The following is a 21,921-nucleotide window of genomic DNA, read 5'->3' on the forward strand; positions in this document are numbered from 1 at the left end:
TTTTTCTGAGCAGAATCCTGGCTTTAAGGTAACCCTCGCCACTACTGTCACCTGCAATTAGAAGGGTTTTATCAAGGACGATTTCAACTGCCGGTACTGTACGACCCTGGCACAAGACGGATGTTTACACTTCACTGTTAACTTGCCCACGTGCACTACACATATGGGAGCCGTTGCTCCGAGGGTCTGACTTCCGCAGTTACCGGCACGCTGACTTCAGCGCGTGGAGTAAAGATAACCGTCATTACCAGGATGTCAAACAAAAAACTTTCGAGTTCGGGTTCAAGCTTAGGCATATTTTCTGTTGTGGTTCAGATTCAGCTTTGGACCAAGCATATAATTGTTTGAACTGGTTCTAATCGGTTCGTACGGCTTCACAGCAATTCGGAATTAATTAGAATTCAAAGTTCTAGCACACGCATTTTATTGCATTCTTGGACAAAGTAGTCAAGCGACTAGACTTGGAAGGGATAGCAGCGATGATTGTAAGCAGCCTACGGTTTGCAGACGTACTTGATCTTCAGCATCGCTAGGGATGAACTGTACCAAATGATTGAAGACATTATAAGAGAAAGTGTACGAGTAAGGTTGACGAGTAATATACGGAAGGCAAAGGCAATGTTCAATAGCCTGCCAAGACAAACAAGAATTCCTGATCGGTAGTCAGCCTCAAGAATTTATTTCAAGAGTACGTTTTCCTAGGTCAGTTAGTCACGGGAAACACTGATCACGGGAATAAAACTTACACAAGAATGAAAAGGGGTTCGAGGGCACACTGGGCACATTACAATGGCCGTCTGCTTACTGATATCTTTGCAAAGCATAGAATCATTGCAGTCAACCGCAACTAGTACCATATAGGGAAGAGGCTTGAATAGTAACAAAAATAAAAACATGAGAAGAAGTCAAAGACAGTACAACGCAGCATGGAAGGAAAAATGTTACGCGTAATATAAGGACACACGGAGAGAGCGGTTTGGATCAGAGAGGAAACAGGGGGAGTCGATGTTATAGTTAACAATAGGAGTGAAAATGGAGCTGCATGCCATGTAAAGGAGTACTGCTGATAACCGGCGATCTATTCTAGTTATATAATAGGTCTGAAGGGTAGGAAAGCACAGTCGAGGACGGCAGAAAATTAATTTGTGTTGACCTGGCATAACTTAGAATCAGCCAGCGCGAAACAGTGATAATTGAAGAAGGCTGAGGAGGCTTTCGTCCTGAAATGTACACAAAGATGGGCTAAATACGATGAAAAAGTTTGAAAAATAGCACTTTCCGTTTTCACTTGCCAATTTATTAGAGCGACATTCCTTTACCTGCCACGCACCGTCTATCTCAGAAGTTCATGTAGCGAGACGGCAAAAAGTGGGAGACTCCAACAGAGGATCAAAGAAAGATTGAATACGGTTGATGGCAGCAGTGGCCAGCAAGAATGGAAAATGTAAGAAACCAAAGAAATAAACAGACATAGATACAGGCAAACAAGCAAGCAAAAAAGCAAAAATTTGCAGCATCCCTGACAAATTGCGAAAAATCATAATTTATACATGAAATATCAACCTTCAGAAAAATAAATTACAAGCATTCAGTGCATCCAGCTAAAAAAGTTACTCTTTACGTGTTATTCTTGCAAGTATTTTCGTTAATCGAGAAGACTGCTGCGTATTCTAAATTTACATCGGGAAATATCTTCTGCCGGAGCAGCCCAAGGATGGGGCTTGCTTGAGACAACATGCAAGCCTCAGATGGCAGGCCATAACTCCACATGCGGTACAGTGAATGGCCTTGTACGAGTTCCGTCGTCAGTGGTCATAAAATTTTCTGTGAGTGGCTGATGGACGCACATGGCTTCATTTTTGAACCACCCTGGTTCTTGTAGCCATGTCATCAAAATTGTTCGCTAAATATACATGTATGTAGCTACCTGTGATTTCTGTGTGCTCTCGTATGCACGATCATCTTTGTATATACCGATCTCATAGCATCGCTACAAAACTATGTAGGGTGACATCTTCATAACACGTAACCATTGTGTACACTGTATGTATTGAACATCACTTTGTGTAATCTGACAATTAGCTTATGTGCAACTGTGCGTTTTCGGCAGTCTAATGTTAGTTAGTGTGGACTCTGAGACTTCTTTCAAAACGTGCCATGTATACAATGCCTCATACTTTGTATATGTTATCGTCCTGGTGGAATTGTGCCGTGAATGTGACTCAGTGTTCGTATCGTCTCTTGTTCAAATAAACTTTTTTGTAAGCGAATTTCTCGAAAGGCTCGTTTCACCCGTTAGTCATATTATATCGTTGTCATAATAGTGAAAAAGAAAACGTAATTTCTCACGAAAGGTAGAACGTTGATTGCGATAACAAATTATTGGACAGATTATCTGTTTTATCGGCGGCATCAACTATTGTAAAAATTCGCTTACTAACTAAATTAACAAGCACCGTGGCATGTGCGCGCAGGCGAACATAAACACATCGCACTCGGTGACCGCAGACACTCGCTGTCAGAACGTTGGCGTGTTCAAGAGGTTACCCTGCTCCACCCCCCCCCCCCTCCTCTCTTGCGGACGCGAGAACACGCCGCCTCCCCAAGTCACCATCCTTCTCGGCTCACCGTCACGTGATTTCCCTCGCACCTACAGTTACGCTTACTGGCCGCAATCTTACCACCCTCGGACTTTATACGGAACGAAAAGGCGACGCGAACGACGACGGCAGAAATTTGCCTACATTGTCCATTAAATTGCTCTCGCAAGAAAATTTACAGTTTCGGCCGTAGGGCCAAGCACTGCCTGCGATGGCAAGGTTTTACCAATTCCTGGAACATCTTTGACGCTGTTTAACTACACGTATGTCCGACTAACGCGGAACGCGACAGACGAGAATGCGCCCAAAATTTTTGACACGCGGAAAAACTTCAACACACCATGTAGGGCTTGTAGTGATATCGCACAGCCGCCATTACACTGCCCGTAAAAATCGTACTGCAATACTTCCTTCATAGGGTCGAGAGTTCGTACTTTTTGCAATTGCGCTATTTCACCGCTCTCGATACGATTATTTTACTCCTAATTTCTTCATACGGCAGCCTTTTCATTTATTGTACCGCGCTAACTATTGCTTAATTGTCACCGCAGTACGCACTGATAGCTCACACCTTAGCTGCATTCGCAGTGTTCTTCATGAGCCCTAAAGTTATGCACGAGAATTGTTTCGTGATGGACTCATATCAGGGTTGGTGTGGCGTTGCATTTTGCACTTTAGTTTTTTTCGTGCAGAAGCAACAATACGAGCTTTTGAACATTCATCGCTATTGCACCGAAAAATGTCGAGATTTTTGCTGCTGTAAGAACTGTTTACAAGAGCCAACTTATTGCGATGGCACCTAGGACACCGAAAGGGTGTTAGCGCCACCGCCATCGTGCTGTCAAGGTATGGACTCGCATGCGTAGTCCATGTATGCAGTGTTGCGTTTAGCTACAAAAGTGTCGAAGCCAAGTCCTCCTCACACAGGGTGTCAGACTGGGCTAGCTTGCGCTCCATGGTGTTTCACGCTTCGTGAAAAAACAAATCATTCTCGCGCTCCACCTAAGCGACTCTGTCGTAGTCAGGGCAGCAATCTGGCTTCTATAGCGCCGTGCGCTCTCACATTAGCGTTCGTAATGAAAATTGGTGCGCTTACCACCCCCGTTGCGCATAAATTGGTCTGGCCGTAAAGAACAGTAAACGTCGAGCTAAATCTATCATTACGAAGGCGAAGTGCCACTATATTTACCAACATTTCCGTCTATCTCATCCCGTGCACCACGAAAATGCGATGCCAGTAACGCCATTGCCGAGGTTGCTCCCGCTACAGCTTTGGTACAGCTTACTGATAGGGCGCGCTACTCCTGTTGCGCAGCAAAAGTAGCCCGGCGGAGGCACGGCAGACAGCGAAAGACGCCAGGGAGACTGAGCGCTCTCCCCGGCTAGAGGAAGAAAAGCGTCTGAAGGAGGCGCAACCAAACATCTCGATTCTTTCTCAGTGATCTCGATGCAAGAGCTCAGTGTTGGGCCGCCACTGAGCAAATCGCTGGCTTCACGGAGCGTTGCTTGCGAAGGCTGACTGCATGACGTAATGCTCTCTCCTGATTTTCTTGAATCCTCCGTGAAGGCAAATCAGGGTATCAGATGCTCAAGGCATCAGGCGCGCAGTATATTCACAGCAAATTCTATTTCCCGGAATTGAAGTGTATGTTGCCCTGTGTCTGCCTTTTGAATGTCGGCCTCTTGGAAATGACAAATAAAACTTCAGCGTACTAAAAGTTGCAACTTGAGTGATATTGTGAAGAAACATTAAGACGAGCTCGGAATCAATGTTTTTGTAGCTTGTTTGGAAGTAAATAGTGTATGTAATGCGGCCCTGTAGAAAGCGGCGTGGGTGGGGGGGGGGGGGGAGGGGTATTTTGTTTCATTCTCAGCTTGCCCGAATGTTCTGGTTTGAGCGCCCGGATAACGTGTCTGGCTTTCGGATCAAGGTCACTTGAAGGTGGCGGACAACTGCTGCTAAAAGCGTTTCATGTTTAAGAGAGAGAGAACTGAACTTTTATGTTCTGAAATGGTAATCCGAGTCAGAAACTGGTTCACCCTTGGTGGGAGGATTCCTCATTCAAAGAACCATTTGGCTTGGGCGGCTTTCTTTGGAGTCATCTTGGGGAGCTTGTGAGGTAGGTTCTGCGGATGTGTCACGCAGTGGGCAATCCTGGACCATGTGTTGCAGGGTGTCTGGGACGTCGCAATGGGGGCATGTGTACGAGTACTGCATAGGATATAGTGTTTGCATGATTATTCCGTGAACGTACGTGTTTGTCTGTAGGCGGTGGAGTATGACTTCTTCCTCTTTGCTCAGCTTCTTGTGTTGTGAAGCGTACGTTCTTCTGCTGAATAGGTGGTGTTGCAGAAACATTTTTTTAGTGCTTTAGGGCGATCCCATTTACTTTGGTGGCCGGCCTGGTGTGGCATGGCAGGAAAGCCCCGTTGGTATGCTCGCTGCAGCGGCGTGTGCCGCCTCATTTCCTGTCATGCCCTAATGGCCTGGAACCCAGTTGTTGTAGGTGTCGGTTAACGGGGCGCGTGCGATGTGATTTCTAAGTATTTTGAGCGCGGTGTCTGATATGCGCCCTTTTTGATAGTTGCGAGCTGCTGCTTGGGAGTCTGTTAGTGTTACCGCTACTTCAGGGCAAGTTGTTATTGCCAGAGCGATTGCCGTTTCTTCTGCAGTCTCGGGGGCTCTTGCTGGGATGGTGACAGCTGCGAGTTCTTTGCCTTGGTGATCTGTGACGCTTAGGGCAAAGGCGTTTCGTTTATTATACCGGGCAGCATCGGTGTACTTCGTATAAGGGTCTCTCCTGTATTTCTTGTTGAGTGCACTGATTCTGCTTCGCCGACGCTCCTTATGGTAAGTTGGATGCATATCGCATGGTATACTTGCATCGCTGATACAGTCCCGGACTGCAGGTGGGATTCTTGATTTCTGGTCTTTGTCTGCAATGTAGCCTTCACTGTAGTTGAGGTACCGCAAAACCGCACCTACGGTGGTTGTGAGCTTGAGCCACTCTAGTTGGCTGGTTTTATGAGCCTGCCACGTACTGTGTACGCTGAGCTTGAGGAGTTTCGGCGTTGATACCAAGGGTGGCAGGGTCAAGGCAACTTTGACTGCCTTTCGAATAAAACATTGAGTTTCTTGATTTCAGCCGGCTTGAGCGTCAAGTAGGGAGCTGTATAGGTGGTATGGCTAGTTAGGAGAGCTTGAATTATGCTTACTGTGTCGAGCTCCTTGAGTCCGCTTCATGATTTAAAAAACATTCATTAAAATAAAAAGGAGCCGCTAGGTTCTTGAGGCCGAGCCACGAACGGCAGCAGCTCTCGAGCTGCCGCAGCGGCACGGGCACATGAAATAAAAGAAAAAGTGAAACCAGTTCCAAGCAGTGAACACTGTCAATACAGCCAAGCTGGTGGTCGTTCTTTCAAGTTTGAACTCGTGTTTAGCGCATTTTTAATGAAGATCGTTTGTCTTGTCCACATTTTGCTGGATTCGAGCTTCGGTTCCGGATCGCCCAAACCAAAGCCTATCACACACCTTGCAGCTGTGGCAGCACTCAGGGTCGTGAAATTTTCTCTTCAACCATCCATCGGCATCTTCCGTGGGAGGAATCTTTCTGCCTGGACGTTCTGCTCGGCCTCCTATTCTCGAAGTTGGGGGTTGGCTTGTCTCTGCTGGCGCTTGGCATGAGTAGCCTTCTCTTGAAAGTGGGGGTTGGCTTGCTTCCACCGGCGCTTGGCTTGCGCTTAACGTTCTCGATCCTCGGCGGTAGCAGCTTCCCTACACTGGCGCTTTGCTTGCGCTCCTTGCTATCGAAGCTCGGGATTTGCGTGACGTTGGCGCTGCCGCTCTCGTGCGAGCTCCCGCTGCCGCTCGCACCGAGGGGAATCCATGGAGCGAAAGGGCGCGCGCCGGCGCAACACCTGCTCCTATACCCCTCTTCTCCCCCCTTCCCCCGACGCACGCTCTGCCCCCTGCCCCCCTGCGTGACACGGGACAACCGACGACAAAGGCTCGACTTAGAAAAGCTCCGCTGTTAAAAGTGATTTATCCCCAGTAGCGAACGGACTCGTTGTCGCGTCTCTCTCGCATGAGTTCTACAGCTCATAGAAAAATTCTACGTGTGCGTTACTTGTTAGTTTGTTGCCTTCTTTCCTATGGTGACAGCTCGTGCAATGAGACCTTGTTTTAAGCGGCCCCTGTCCCCAGTATCGGTCCACATTCCCCAATGCTTTCCTCGTAGAAGCTAAAGCTACGTAGAAATTGTGCGACGTACGTTGTACCGCCTTCATGATCAGCCTAGGTTGATCACGTTTTAACACTTATTAACCGGAATACAAATGCCATCGGCGTTGTAACATAGACCACATGACAAATACAGAGGTACGTGCGACTGCATAACACTTAGTCACAGGTCACGTAAGAAACTATACAACTCTCGATTACGCCACTTGAGTACCCATGCAGTAGCCAACACCGACATGTCGTACTAATTTGCCTAGAACGGACGCAGTAGGAAGCATGTTGTAGCCGTCGAACAATCGCCGCCACCTTCGCCGTCATCTCACTGCGGTCCTCACGGAAACGAACACTTCCGTCACATACACAATTACCCTATTTACATAAATTAGTTAGCCCACAAATCAACGATCTGCGGAACGCCAAGCAATGCCGGACAGCTAGGTACCTCCGAAATGCTTGACATGCCGTTCCCTTGGTGCGTGTGATTTTTGCAATCTTGCGGTGGTTGCCCAAATGCAAACATGTGCTTAGGGGGGAGGCGGGGAGGGGGTCATTTCGGTTTTGTGAAGAGAATTCAGAAGCAAACGTCAACATTTCTGAAGTGCTTAGCAGACGAGCATTTCCAAGGTCGGTTCTTTAACACACCAACTTCGAAATAAGTAAACTGTGCCCGCACTGATAACTTGTCACACTAGGTATGTGTGACTCGACATGTGCCACTGAGTATGTTAGCATTCTTTGCGTTTGTATGAAGAAAGCGATAGAAAGAACAAATTTTGCACGTTTCGAATGTCTTGGGGAGCGTTGTAGCAGATACACAAACGCCTTGGAAGCATTTTAGCGGGGCCGGAAGTCTTTTAACGACTTCGACGTCGTTAAGTCTGTCTAACAACAAATATTGCAGGATGCCTAAGCTTCGCCTTTAACAATGCAACGCGATATTCTTCAAAACTCCCTGACTGCTTTTCACGCTTTCCAGAAACTTCAGCTTATGTAACCACAATGTTTACCTGGAAACGCTCACTTCGAACGCTATGCACGAAGGCCACCTTCCTGGTGGAAACGCGGCCCCTTGCGTGGGCCGATTTTGGAACTTGTGAACAGCCACGACAAAAAAATTACATCATTTTCAGGTGTCTCTTATATTTTCGCACTTCTAATATTTAATTATGAGAAGATTTAACATAAAAGACATGCGCTGTCCATGTTTTGTTTCATGGCATTTGTTTATGGGCTGTCATTTTCAAAATTTTGAGGACTAAATTTGTCAAGAATGTAACACAAGGTATGAGTAACTTTGATGATAGGATGTGTGCCAATTTAACCCGCATATACCGCATGTCATATAACATACGCCTACACTTAAACGTATAAGGAAATTGTCGCTCACGCACAACTACACCATTGCCAAGGGCGAGACAAATACCGCCTTTTCTGCGACACGGTGCCATTAACGTTATCGCGTTAATACATCTCAAGTGTATATTAGTAGCCCTCTTCCTCAGTATCAAATGCGCTTATGGTAATGTTAATCACCAAACCAGATTGCATGCCCTAGAGGCTGCGGGACTCGGTGACTGAATGCTTTCATGGATAGAGAGCTACTTGAACAAGATACTGCTTTTGTTAAAAATGCGCGGACGATGAAGTTGTCAGACGCTATACCACCCATGACATCCCGAAAGGTACAGTTCTCGGTCCTTAATTATAAAACATTGCAAATATTAGCCTTGCTGACGTTTTACTGCAAGCACTCATCCTGTCTGTGCGCTGACGACATTTGTATCCAATCATCTATCGTGACGCGCCCCAGGTCCTTACCAGGCTCGAGCGGGAAGCAATCCTGACGACAATCTTGCTTGGTCGCAAATGAAGAGACCTCAGGCTGCATTTCTCAAGAATCATCAGGCTTCACCAGATTTCTCTTTTGAAAAGCTTAGCACCACTGGAACATCACTATGTCCTTTGTAGTGTGCGTAGGAGCCTCTCTGAATTAATAAGTTTCACTTTCACGCAAGGAACAAAAACAGACACAGGAAACTTCCTTGGGCAGTAAATGGCTCAAGGATGCCACAGTGTCTAAACCAGCGGGTATTTCTTAAGTGATGATGTTTTCTTTATCCAAAAATAGTATTAGTGGCCTGCGTTTCTTAAGAAAATTCCTCCTGTGGGTTCGCCATGCGGTGCGTTTCTTTCGCCGCGTAGCTGACAGACAATGGCTCCAGCTTTATCTCGAGTGAGTGCGTGTCCCATTTCTTCGATGTTGATATCACCGCAGCTTGTGACAGATACTTCTTGACGTCATCAGAGAAGACATTACCGCGCCCACTTCTAGCAGAGTGTTTTGGCTGCGCGAGGTCACTAATGCTATCTTCGGCTGGTCGTTTTTGAGCACTCTGGAGCGCTCTGGCGAGCGGCGTTGTCTTCGGCTGATTGAAAGAGGGTGCGCGCCCTGCGTTCGGCTGGTTCTTCTCGATTGCTCACCTCCATCTTGGAGCGCTCTGAGGCGCTCCGAGCCCTGTCGTCGGAGCCGTCATCGAGATTGAAACATCATCGCAGCGCTGCGTCGCTGCTGTTGGCGACGGCCCACCGTAACCTTGGCAACCTAGGCCACTGCATGCTGGCGTTTCGACGAACGTTCGTCCCGCCGGCACGTCCGCCGGTTTCTCCGGCACTGCCGGGAGCTTTGGATAGGCGAAACATCGGACGTTGGCAGTTGTCACGTGGTTTCGCATCAGCAATTTCCTGCTCCAAGAGCGAGTCGCACGTTCGGCTTGCGCGCTTGTCCCCTACCTTTGAGCTCGGGAAACGACCGATCTACCCGACTCTGCTTCGGGGCATACAGGCGACCAGTCGAAGATACCATTAGTGTGGTAACGCGGGCTTTGTTACCATTAACACCCATTCGAAACGTCCGTGTGATAAATCTCCGTCTGTTTTTTTTTTCTTTCGTGCTCTTTTGTGCGTTTACCAGCGAGTACTCCTTGTTTTCGTTCTGCGATATTGCGTCAGAAAAGAACGGGTGCTGTAGACGATGAGCAGCCGAGCTAAGCTGCGATTAGGGACCGTGTCCCTACGCTCAGCTGTGCGTTGCCCAACAGGTTCAAACGTATGTACACATGCGCGGCTCTCGGAAATCGGCAGCGCAGCGCCGTACTGACTCGCGCGTGGCTAGTGCTTTTCCTGCCCAGCGTCGTTATGCGATCACGCGAGCGCGTCGATGCCGTTCCGCCTGAGGTGCTCGCATCTACGTTAGCTCTCGTTCAAGCCGACAACGTGCAGTTACTCTCAGTAGAATAGCCCGTAAAATTTCGCAAAACCTTGATCGGCTGTGGAGGCGTTGAAGATGCAAACCACACCTACGATTCGTATGTTCTGTTCTTTCATAGGCTTGGTTTCTCGCGCATTAGTAACTCAAAAATTAAGTGATGGTCACATGCCGGGGAAGCGTGCCTCAGTAGCGACTAATACAGGAAGAAAAAATTGCCATCCGCCCGACTGCAGCACAAAGCTACAAAGGAAACCCATAGGGGCTTCTCAGAAAAAAAATTACGCAGTTGAATGAAGATTTGCGCAGGCCAGGGCGAATTTTGTGGGCACACTACATATACCTGCAAATAAAGACTGGCTAAGTCTCTTGTTTGCCCGTGCGTGCCTACATTTCACGCGGGCGATATGCTAGCTAAACCTTCAAAGCCTTATTTGCAGGCTCACCCTACATAGCAGAGTGTGAGCGTATGGCCAGTTGGTGATTCATGATTTCGGGAAGTTGTTGCAAGGAAAACACGAGACTTGAAGGAAGGGACAACACGAAGTGGTACTGACAACTGATGATTTACTGAAACGAACACCAAGCTTTTATTGATCAGACTCACGTGTGCACCCAAAAAGCAACGCAAAAACCAATGAAACACACAGAGCGACCCTAAACAGGGGTGCGATACCGATACTAAGAAAACGTTGACAGACTACTGAGGTACCCAACACGTGTGCATCGCATGGAAAGAAACAACAGTTATTTCTGCGAAACCGCAACCGACGGCGGGCTAACGCACTCACCATCGCAGTCACGACGACGAGCTCGCAATCGCAAAGCATCGCAAGGCCACTGCCTCTGCAGTCTATCTTTCCGGCTGGCTATTTTGTCTGCCGATAATCTTATTCTTTGGAAACAAAGGAGAGCAGGCCAAGCACCTCGCGAATGAATAGCCAAGCGTGACCCTCCAGCTGCCCCCAGGGAACGTTCATGCTCACTGGCAAACGAATGTTAATGCACCTGCCGGTTTGTCCAATGTAGTATCTGCCGCACTTTAATGGAATCTTATATATGAACAGTCGCATGCAACGCACATGACAATTTGTATGCTCCGTTTCACAGAAGGGCGAGCTCGTGCTTCCCGTTGCCACCATGCTGCACAACTTCGACAGTTTAAAAGCTGCTGAAAGGACACTATCAACCCCATATTTACCACAAATCTTTGTGACATTATGGGAAGCCTTATGTATGTAGGTAAGTACTGTAAAATTTTTCCTAACTAGCTTGTTCATGAGAAAGTGATGATTCCTTGTCCTTTCTGCGAAATTTGACAAGCAATGAAATGAAATACGGCACCTGCAATTAAAAGAAAGCTCGGAAAACTCGTTTTTTCCAGACGTCCCACTTGAAGTCAAAAATTACAAAGCTGTTTGTGGTGCAATGAACTTAAAAGCGCTGATCTAAAACATGATGAGGCTGTACCCCGCTTTGTAAAATTTTAAGCAGATAAATCGAAAGGCAGCAACGCTTTTTCGGACCTGGGCTTGAAGGCCCACCAAGCTTGGTCTGTGGACGAAAAATCCAACTTCAAACTTTAAATCTAAAAATTGGATTGACCATTATGCAGAAGCTTGTGAGTGAAGTTCAACTATCTTGAGCAACTGGAAAAGAATGACAAAATCTCCAGAGCCATTTCTGCAAGGTCATCGTCTAGTGAAAGTTTTAGTATGATTAAAAATTGTCTACATTTCTAAAGATTCTCAAAATGGAAGGGTGAATCGGCTTAAACTTAAGCGCATGGTCGAAATTGGCAAAGAAAATTTCACAAAGCCCTTACGCGATACTGGAACCAATGGATAAGCCGTTCTTCTAAAGCGTTACGTTTTGGGCGAGTTGGTTGCAGATGGTTCTTATTAGACTTTCGCGCGCACAATCACAGGACGTCGAACAAAGGGACACGCATTTTACAGTACTTTACAGCACTTTACAGGGAGAAGCAAATTTTACAGTACTTCCCTACATAATCTTACGAAGATTTCTGGTAAATATGGGGTTGATATTTTCCTTTAAGAAGCTTTCGAAGCTGTGCAGCATGGTGGCAAGAGGCACCACGGACCTGGCCTCCTGTGAAACGACGCATACAAATTCGCAGGTGCCTTGCACGCCATGTGTACTATATAAGATTATACTAATGTGCGGGGGATGCTACGTTGCACAAACCGGTAGGTGCATTACGATTCGCTTGCGAGGGAGCGAGTTCGCTGTAGGCAGCCGGAGGGCCGCACTTGGCTATTCATTGCCGTGTTTGCTTGGGCTGCTCGCCTGTGTATTCAAAGACTGAGATTATCGGCAAAAAAAATGCCCAGATGGAAAAGAGATTGTAGAGGCAGTGGCCATGCTGGGAACTTCGCCACGATGGGAACTTCGTTAGCTCGCTGTCAGTTTCGGTTTCTCAGAAAGAACTTTTGTTTCTTTCCATGTGATACACACATGTTGGATGCCTCAGTAGTCGGTCAGCGTTTTCTTAGTATCGCGCCCCTCTTTAAGGTCGCTCTGTCTTTCTGTTGCTTTTTACGCAGCTTTTCGGGGTGCACAAGTTGGTCATATCTATAAAAGCTCGGCGTTCATTTCATTAAATGGTCAGTTGTCAGTACCGCTTCGTGTTGTCCCTTCCTTCAAGTCTCCTGTTTTGCTTGCGGCAACTTCCCAAAATCAACTCACCTGAGACACGTCATCTATTCAGTCATGTTTTCATGAGCGTGTTGTTTTTCTGCAAACATGTCAAATGAAGTTTATGCCAATGACATATTTACGCCCTATGGTGATCTCTTCGCAAGACAAGGTTTATTAACTTACCATGAAAAAGGTTTTCGTAGGTATGTGAACAGGAAACAGGAAAAGAGACGGAAGAGTGTGTAAGCAGGGGAAGGCAAGTCTTTGTGTCTTCTTTGAAGTCGTGGTATGCTTTTTGTGTTGTTCACTTGCGCAAATGACTCGTTAACTAGTCCTTTCAAGCGGCCTGTCGTCTTGGAGAAAATTGAGCCGACATCCCTGGCCTCTGCGAAAGTTGATGTCCAGCGAAGCTGTTGCGAAATAGCCACTACACCTGCTGAAGGGGGTATGGATGGTTCGGATGCTTGTTTTTAACTTGTTCTTTATTGAACGCATGCTGCTCTGTGTTTTATACGAGTGATTCCCATGAATTGATGCATTTTTCATCTCACTTTGCTGAGCGCTTGTAGTCTCTGCCTACGAGGGTATGAGCCATTGCATGTCTTGCTTACGGCGGTATGAACGATTCCAGTTTTGCTTCCTTACGGGGGTATGATCCATGGCTGATGATGATATGGACTTGTTTTGACCTTATTCTTTATTGAAACGTACGTTGTTCTGTACGTTGTATGCGGGATTCCAATGAATATATGCACTGTTCGCCTGATTTTGCTGAGTGCTTGTAGCCTCTGTATTACGAGGGGATGCGCCAGTTCATTTTTGCTTGCTTGGGGGGGGGGGGGGGGGTATGACAGCCATTGATTATGATGATAATTTTTATTCACTAATGGACACGCGAAAGGCCGGCCACTGATAGGCTATCAGCTTCGCTGTAAAAGAAGTATCAATCTGTAGGCATTTGTGCTGGTGCCTACAGAATGCTCTGCATATTAGTAGGTCCTTTGTAGATCGACGTGACGCATTCGAAAATGTCTTATTTCCCTATTTGCATGTCTTTCTGTCGTGCGTTACTGTGTCAAACTAACTCTTCAAAACGTTCTTAATCACTTGTTTCTCACGGTGACATATTATGGTATGCGCGCCGTCGATGTGAGAAACGCGTGATGTTCAAAATCTCAGAAGAAAGAAAAACACTGCAATGTTCTGAGACCAGTACACGCGCATTCAATTTGCATTTGAAGCCTGCGCAAATAGGCACAACCAAAGCTATGCACAGCTCTCTTATGAGATGTCGACATACGCTGAACGAGAATTTATCTTTGTCACGGAAGCACAATCTCGTAAACTTTTGGCGCAGGCTCTACGTCAAACTACGTCGGTGGCTGTACAAATACCACACAGGAAAGCCGCTTGTTGCGCTTGTTATTCAAAAAGAAAGTGGTTGGAGCATTTCCCATTCAGCAAGGTAGTGTTACAGGCTCAAACCTAAAAGAATTACATTCTTTCATTTATGCGGATCAGGCTGTTTCCACAAGGACATTCGAGTTTTGCTAACTGCTTATGAACTATTATTTTTGCGTATTTCGGTTGTAGTGCGCGTCTAAACTCCATCCCCTGCTGCACTATTTTTATAATCGATAACCAATGAGCCTGGTGCAACAGATTGTAAAGTTTAGATCGGTTGTAAATAGTTCATTTCTTTTATTCATTGTTCGGAACTTCTAACATTGTTTGGGACAGATCTATGATATAGCAGAAATGGAATGAAGTGGGCAGACAATGAAAGCAAAGAAAGTGTAGTAATGCAACATACAAGAATTCGAAATCTCTGACCACCATTTGCCTACCTCGGAATGTATTGTTCTCGTTGACAGTTTGATGCATGAAGCATAACGGTGAATGTGCAGTTGTCAAAATTCAAGTTATGGCACCTTTGTTCTTGACGACGTTACACAACTTTTCTGTATCGAGTATGTTTCTAGCCTTCTTCATGGACCGATCCCTAAGATGGCCCAGTATACATCTAAGTGCATTGTCGCGGCAATGGGTATGTGACAAGATATGAGCTCCTGGGTAAATTGGGCATGGACCATCGGGCACGTGATGACAATGTGTATGGGTCACTGGAGTCACTGAGTTGTGACGACTGGGGTGACTATGATGAAGATAATGATGATTGCAATGGTAATGATGACGATGATAATGATAACGGATATGCCTAAAAATTAAAGCACCATTCAAGATCTACTAGACGTGGATCAAACGTTGTCGCTCCAGTGAGGCTCTCACAATAACTTATGGTGTTCATAGACGTCATTCTCAGCCCCGACTAGCCCAGTAACGCATTTTCCTTCATCGACGGCAACTAGTCGTTGAATCGCCTTCCAACTTTTTGTTACAGCATTCGAAGCATGCACGCGTCACAACGAAAATGAGTAACCGAAGTCCGCACGTTCGCGAGATCAAGTTTCATTCGTTGCAGCCCGTACGTTGGGAATGCAGTCACGTACTTCTAAGAACCAAAGACAACAGCCGGGATAAAACCAGAGTAGGCATTGGCTTACCGAATTCAGAAATGTTGCAGAGAATAATACTCAGCAGAAATTAACACGTTTATTTAGAAGTATTCGTGATCATTCTTTACCTATTCCTCCACTCAATTGCTTTCAAAAGGCATAAAAAAGGATTAATTACAAGGGTGAATCACAACTATTCGCCTCTAGTCTTTATTAGCCAAACAAAGGTACGTACAGGTAATTACAAATATTTGTACTAATCTACATACCTTACTATTTTACCACGTAGTTCGCACACTCGTTCAGGCATTTGTCCCATCGCAGCATTAAAGTTAAGATGCCCCTGTCGTCAGTCAGCGACTCACGCGGCCTGAACGTACGCTGATTGTCATGTAAGTCTTCATGGCCTTTTGAGAACTCACAGCGCACCACCTCACACTTCTCAAAGTAAGACACATTTCCCCATACGTGGGCCACATTTCGCTGTCGATTTTGATGGGCGTTCGTTGCTCGTTCCGTAGAAAACGAATCGCACTTCGCTGCTCGTACGCCGTGGACTTGTGAAGCACAACTGCCACCTTCAACAACCGACAGCAGCGTCGTGCCGCGGAGCTACCGGCAGATAAGCACCGCTTGTAATGGATATATTGACGTCGCATCTATAGCCGTAACTTGGCTCAAAATAGAGGCAAAGATTTCCTGATTTTTGATCGTATATTGCGACTATGAATAATTACATGGCTGCGACAAACAAAGAGAGTACCAGTTTTGGTATTTACAGTTGCCGTATTTTCTACGGGCTCCTCACTGGCTGTCCTTGGCTGTTGCAAAACCACTAAACTAAACACTAAAACACTAAACGTTACAACTGAATTGCTGTGGCCTGACCTTATGCTAAAATTGCTAATGGAGCAGCCGCCCAAGGTAAATTTTATGCTACCCGAATTACTATCGCACCTGTTTCATTTTAACGCTCTGCCAATCCACGCAGTAGGCCTTTCTGTAGGCGCACTTCTCCTAACCAACCGCACATCTATGGGAGACTAATTTCGTGATTTCCCACGCATTTCTTTACCGAAGGCAGCCATAGTGTGCGCACGAGTGAATTAGTAGCTTTCTCGGAACACTGTAAAGCGCGGACTGGCTGTTTCTATTACGCGTGAAGAACGCGCATCTAGTGTCGAGCAAATCTGCAACGTCCCATGTGACGTAGTGTCTTTCTTTTCATGCTCGGGGAGCTTCTACCGAGTGACAAAAAAAAAAGAGCGGGGCACCCACCGTGGTCCAGCCATATTTCCGTTCCTCGTCGGTAGAGCTGCGCGAGCGGCGCCCAGAGAGCGGCCCAGAGCGCCGCGGCGGCCGAAGCCATGACTGCACTGTCTGCGAGGGCTCTTCCTTATCCGCGCAGGCGCGCGCATCCGCACACAATCGACGACAATGATAGAGCGGCGATAGACGCGCACGGTCAGCAACGACACACGACACGAACTACCAGTGCGACGAGCGCGTCCCCAAACACACAATGGGGGCACGCGCGACGGCAAGCGGGCAGTTCGACGGCGCGCGCAGCACCCCAGGCAGTCGGCTTGCGCAATCTCCCCTTACCACGCGGATGAAGCCGCTCGCAAATTCCGCGCACTCGTGATGCCCGAAGCTCCTTTCGCCATCGCAGACATGCTTATTTGCCAATTCATTATCTCATGTGCTCGCGTGACGCGACGTATGCATGTCGGTATCAGGGCTACGCATGTATCACCTTGGGATGCATGCCTAACCCCACTGGGTACAGTGTACCCAATTGTGCACGTGACTCGCTTTTCGCCATTTTTTTTTGTCTAATAAGAAAAAAATAACACTATGGGGTTTCACGTTTCTAACCCATGGTATGATTATAAGGCACGCCGTAGTACTGGGCTCCGAATTATTTTGACCCCCTAGTTTTCGTTAATGTGAAAATTAATTAACGCGGAAAATTAAATTATAAGGTCTTACGTGCCAAAACCACGTTCTGATTATGAGGCGCGCCGTAGTAAGGGGCTCCGTAAATTTCGACCACCTGGGGTTCTTTAACATGCACCTAAATCTAAATACACAGGTGTTTTCGCATTTCGCCCCCATTGAAAAGAATTGTAATAAATACCACGAGTTCTAAAGGTGTTAACTTCGCCAATTAATCACGTGTGGGCGCCGGCGTATACTTTCCAGACCCTCTTAATTATGGGCACTGAGTAGTAGCCCATATTGCACGAAATTGTACACGTCAATAATTCAAACTGTTTAGCTAGAGCTAGTTGGAGCTGTTTTGTGCGTTCTGTCGCCCTGATTTGGTGTGCTCTATGATGGTTCTTCGCTTTATTTAATTTGCCTAAACACATTACAAAATAAAAATTTAGAGCATGCTTAAGTTTCGCTTTTAAGAGTGGAACGCGATAGCATTCAAAGATGCCTGACTGCTTCTCACGCTTGCCGGCAACTGGAGCGTATGTAAACATAATATTTACCGAGAAACACTGGCCGCGAACGCTATGCACGAAGGAGGACTTTGTGGTTGAAACACCGCCTCTTGTGTGGGCGCCGTGGGCAGTGATGCGGGGGAAGTGATCGCCAGCTGGAGGTATTGCAAGGAAGTGGGCATGCCACTCCGTGGCCAATGTTAAGAACGGCCCGCTGGGGTGCAAGTTCTGCCAGCCAGTTGCGACGGCGGACAATGCGCCACGTCCGTCACTCTGCGTCGCGGGATTGCCGAGATGAGTTTGACGAACCAGGCTTTGTGACGGAACCAGCCACCGCCGACCTGGTCTGCTGTGAATAAGGGAGTCCCCGAGGGAACGTAGTTCGAGGCCCCTTCCCACGCACCGCTCCGGAAGTCAGCCCCGAGTTCTGCGAAGACCGTCTGACCTCGGTTGAGGGCCGTGAACCTGTGCAGAAATGTGTGTGTGTAATCCCTCGCGCAAAGAGGCGGCTCGTCTACGGTGCCTGGTACGCCGTTTCCCTCACCCTGGGTTCGAGTGGGGACCAAGTGTTTATAAACCGCAGTTGTGCGGCCGCTCAGTGTACTTTCTCTCGCAGTCATGCTAGAATGATGAACTGCAACGTCCTGATGTCGGTACTGTAAATAAACCGATATTCCTCGTTCTCCATCAGAAGCCGTCCTTCCCTTCAACAACGCCCTCAGCGTGGCTAATTTGGACGACGGCATGGAGCAGCTACCATCCAATTCATGCCCGACTCCAATCTTGACAACTGGTTACGAGCAGAGGGATTGACCCCCAGTCCTCACACCAACAAGACACGAACCCGCGCCCCGGCGCGCGCAAATGGTCGACGCCGGAAACGATAGAAGAGTTCTTTTTTTTTTAATTATGCTTTCTCGTAGTGCCAAATTACAATCCGAGAGCTGTGATTTCTGTAGGTGGCGTGTAAGTCGTAGCTTACGACTTTTTCACGTATTTTAGCTTGGGAAATTCAATCAGTTCAGTAAATTCTTTGCGTTACACGGGGGGTCTGGGTATGAGTGGTTGAAAAATGGTTTTGCCTTAAGTGACAACCGACGGAGACAACGATCTTATGCGGCACGGGCTTCTGAACGCTATCGCGTTAAGCTTTGTCCACAGGTGGCAAAGAAAGCGAGCGGACCACTGAGCGCAGATGTGAACCCGCTTACCTACTCAAAGTGTCGTCATTTCACTTCAAGCGTATTGTTACGCACATTTATTTCGCGATCGCTGCTAACACGTCTTACGGTAGGTTCGACATGGCTCATTCCGTAGTAACGACGCAAGGATAATTTTAAAGCTTTAGCATTAGGAGCGTCGAAGTGGGAGAAAGCGTATGCGTGCGATGTTCATGAAGCCGGTCGCGGAGTAGAAATAGTGAGGGAACAGGAAAGCTTACAAGAGCTCACGAATGGGAGAGTTTAGAAGAGCGTGGGTGGTCTAGAATGCAGTCGGCGCTCGGAAGCAGCGAGAGACAGCTTCATGCACTTATGAATTGTTGTATCTGCGGTCGACTGCAGTCAGGTGTTTTTTACATGAGGAAAGACACGCAAATACACATATACGCGCACGAAAAAAAAAACGCTCCGGCGACAGTGTTATGTCGTTTCGGTTTGAATTTTCTTAATGAACGTTGTAATCAACTTCGAAGCTCATTATTTATTGACCTTGGTTTCCCTATAGATTAATTTTGGTATACGGGAATAGAAAATACACGTAGTGCGTGTGGAAGCGCGTCAAGAAACATTCTCTGTAGATAATATTAATGATAATTGCGAGAAAAATTGTGGCTTATACTCGCTAAGGGCTACTCACAAAGAATGGGGCAGTGCAGGCAAGACTGATTATTAGAGGAGGCGCTCAAATCTGACTAGGTGCCGACCAGGAAAGAACAAATGAAACTGATGTTAAATACTCACAACTGTACGAGAAAGCTTCGGTGTCTTAAAAAGAACCAATAAATAAAGCTTCCAGATCAAGATACAAGGAGTGACTAAAATGGCAGTGACCATTCTGTCTGCGGGAATTCGCAAAACCAAGCTTTCTATGGCAGTTCATACTGTATTACTTTAGATGTAGACTACCACGGAGGCTCCAAAACACAATGAGAGAGGAACGTTTTAAGGGGAGGCCGAACTGGCGCCGACTGTTTTCTCGAGTGATACGAGGGGTAAAGGGATCTAAGTTAGCAAGACAAAAAAAGAAAGAAGGAAGCTACTCGCTGGATTTCGCCACATAACGGACAGCGTAGAAGAAGCAGTAGACTATATGTGTACATTTTTAAATTTAGGCATAGTAGAAGGAACACATCGACTATCGCATGGCCACTGCGACTTCATTTGTGAGTATTTTTTCTGCCCTGTGCCTTCTATGACCTTCTATTATAAAGAATGATGAAGTAGTCCGTGGTATACTATTAAAACGCTAGAAATACATCGCACGGAACCAACTTAAAATAATTTGATTCAAGTTCACTTGTTCTGTGTAACGAGGTAGGTTAAACGGGGGCCAGTAAAAAAAAAAATTCTGTAGGTGGTCACCCCGTCTGCTTGTACTACGGCTGTTTTAGGTCCTTAAAAGTCGAACGACCACATCGTATAAAAAAATTTCTTTTAAAAATAAGTGACGCGGAAATTCTCATATAGGGTGTCTAGAGAAAAGAGCGGCGATAGCGAAAAAAAAGTATGCACGAAGACAGTTGTTCGAGGAGCCACTGCGCTTCACAACGTGCAGTACTTTGCCATAGAAAGAGAACAATTAGGTGTTCGGTGCAGCCGCACGCATTGTGTGGTCAGTCAGCAAAGGTCACTGCAAGTGACAAAGCTCTGTACGTAGAAAACAAGCGTCCGAAGTATTGTCAACAAAAGAGTGCACGCGAACATCGGGCGTACAAACACTCGTAGATAACGGCGGAGTACAGTGGTAGGCGTCGATAGACGTCCATGGAACTGAGCGCGATATTTCTCCTGGCTATTCTGACCTTATTTTGCTCATATCTTGCTCTGACTGATGCTATTGATATAACAAAAAATTTGGCAGCATGTGACACGCCTGTAACACGTGAAAGGCTGCTGGACACGAGGTAGTGCATTAAGTTATACGATCGGACGGGTCAGACTTCTTGCAAGACATACTGAGCTGCAGCGGGAAGTAAAGGTATGGCACTGTAGGTCGACCGCCTCAATGACACCTGCGAGCACCAAATGCCCTACCTAAAGGTTATCTGGTTCTCTCTTTCTTTCGTTCGTTCATTTTTCCTTGGTCTTCCTTTCGTTCTTTCTTTCGTGACTTTTTTCATTCTGTCTTATCTTCGTTCTTTCTATTTCGTTTCTTCTTTCGTTCATTTTTCTTTCGCTTCTTCATTGATATATAGACATTGAGTCTTTGTTTGCTTACGGCGGTGTGAGCCATTCCTGATGATGATATTTTTTGCATCCCTGGACCAGACGCGACTTTCGTCTGGTACGAGCCATTGCAACCAGCCACTTAAGGCGGTCGCCTTAAAATGAGCTCCGCCATTCTCTACTTCATGAACACAGCCTTAAATCTGACTGACCATTACTGGCAGACTGTTTGCAGGAGCTGAATCCCGTCGCCTCTCGTAGCCAATGTTTACGTTATCGCTTATACCACAACAGACGATTCAGCCTCCTTTTACAGCACAGAGCCATATTCTAAACTCTCGGTTCATCTGCAGCCAAAGAGGCGTTAGAAACAAGTTTTGTCATACGGAAAGTTTTATTGAAGGATTTCGTTCGAGCACCGCACAAGAAAGTAAATAAAAGAAACTAGGACTTTAGCACAGAGTGACTCGCTCACATGCGCATAAGGCGCACAAAGAGAAAGTTATTTGGCTGCAGCGAAATAAAAATACTACCCTGGGTCGGAAACTGCTCCTATTGCTTGCGGCGCCTTTTTCTTAATTTCAGCATCGTCCTTCTCTTAGATGTAAACAGCTTGGTGAAGGCCTGCCTCGGTGAATTTCGTTTATCCCTTTATTGCTTCAACAGCCTGCACCATGCGCCTGCATGCGTGCCAGCCCCTTCCATACCACCCTGATTTCGCGACATAGCAAGTTTCAGCTGCTAAGTCCAGACGGTTCGCTGAAGCAGAACAACGCTTGATTTCGACGTCACACGCACTC

At 46.7% G+C, this 21,921-nt stretch overlaps 1 protein-coding gene across 1 annotated transcript in view; it reads right to left on the reverse strand.

The window, feature by feature from the left end:
* The window catches only part of LOC139054766 (rifampicin phosphotransferase-like), a 97,280-nt gene extending 80,403 nt beyond the window's left edge, over positions 1-16,877 (reverse strand). The window contains exon 1 of the mRNA XM_070532363.1: positions 16,561-16,877. Within this exon, the coding sequence (XP_070388464.1) occupies positions 16,561-16,651 (91 nt within the window). The 5' untranslated portion in view covers positions 16,652-16,877. The remainder of the gene's footprint in view (positions 1-16,560) is intronic.
* Positions 16,878-21,921: the final 5,044 nt, after the last annotated feature.

The sequence above is a fragment of the Dermacentor albipictus genome, chromosome 1 (assembly GCF_038994185.2).
Source record: "Dermacentor albipictus isolate Rhodes 1998 colony chromosome 1, USDA_Dalb.pri_finalv2, whole genome shotgun sequence".
In the NCBI taxonomy this organism is placed as follows: domain Eukaryota; kingdom Metazoa; phylum Arthropoda; class Arachnida; order Ixodida; family Ixodidae; genus Dermacentor; species Dermacentor albipictus.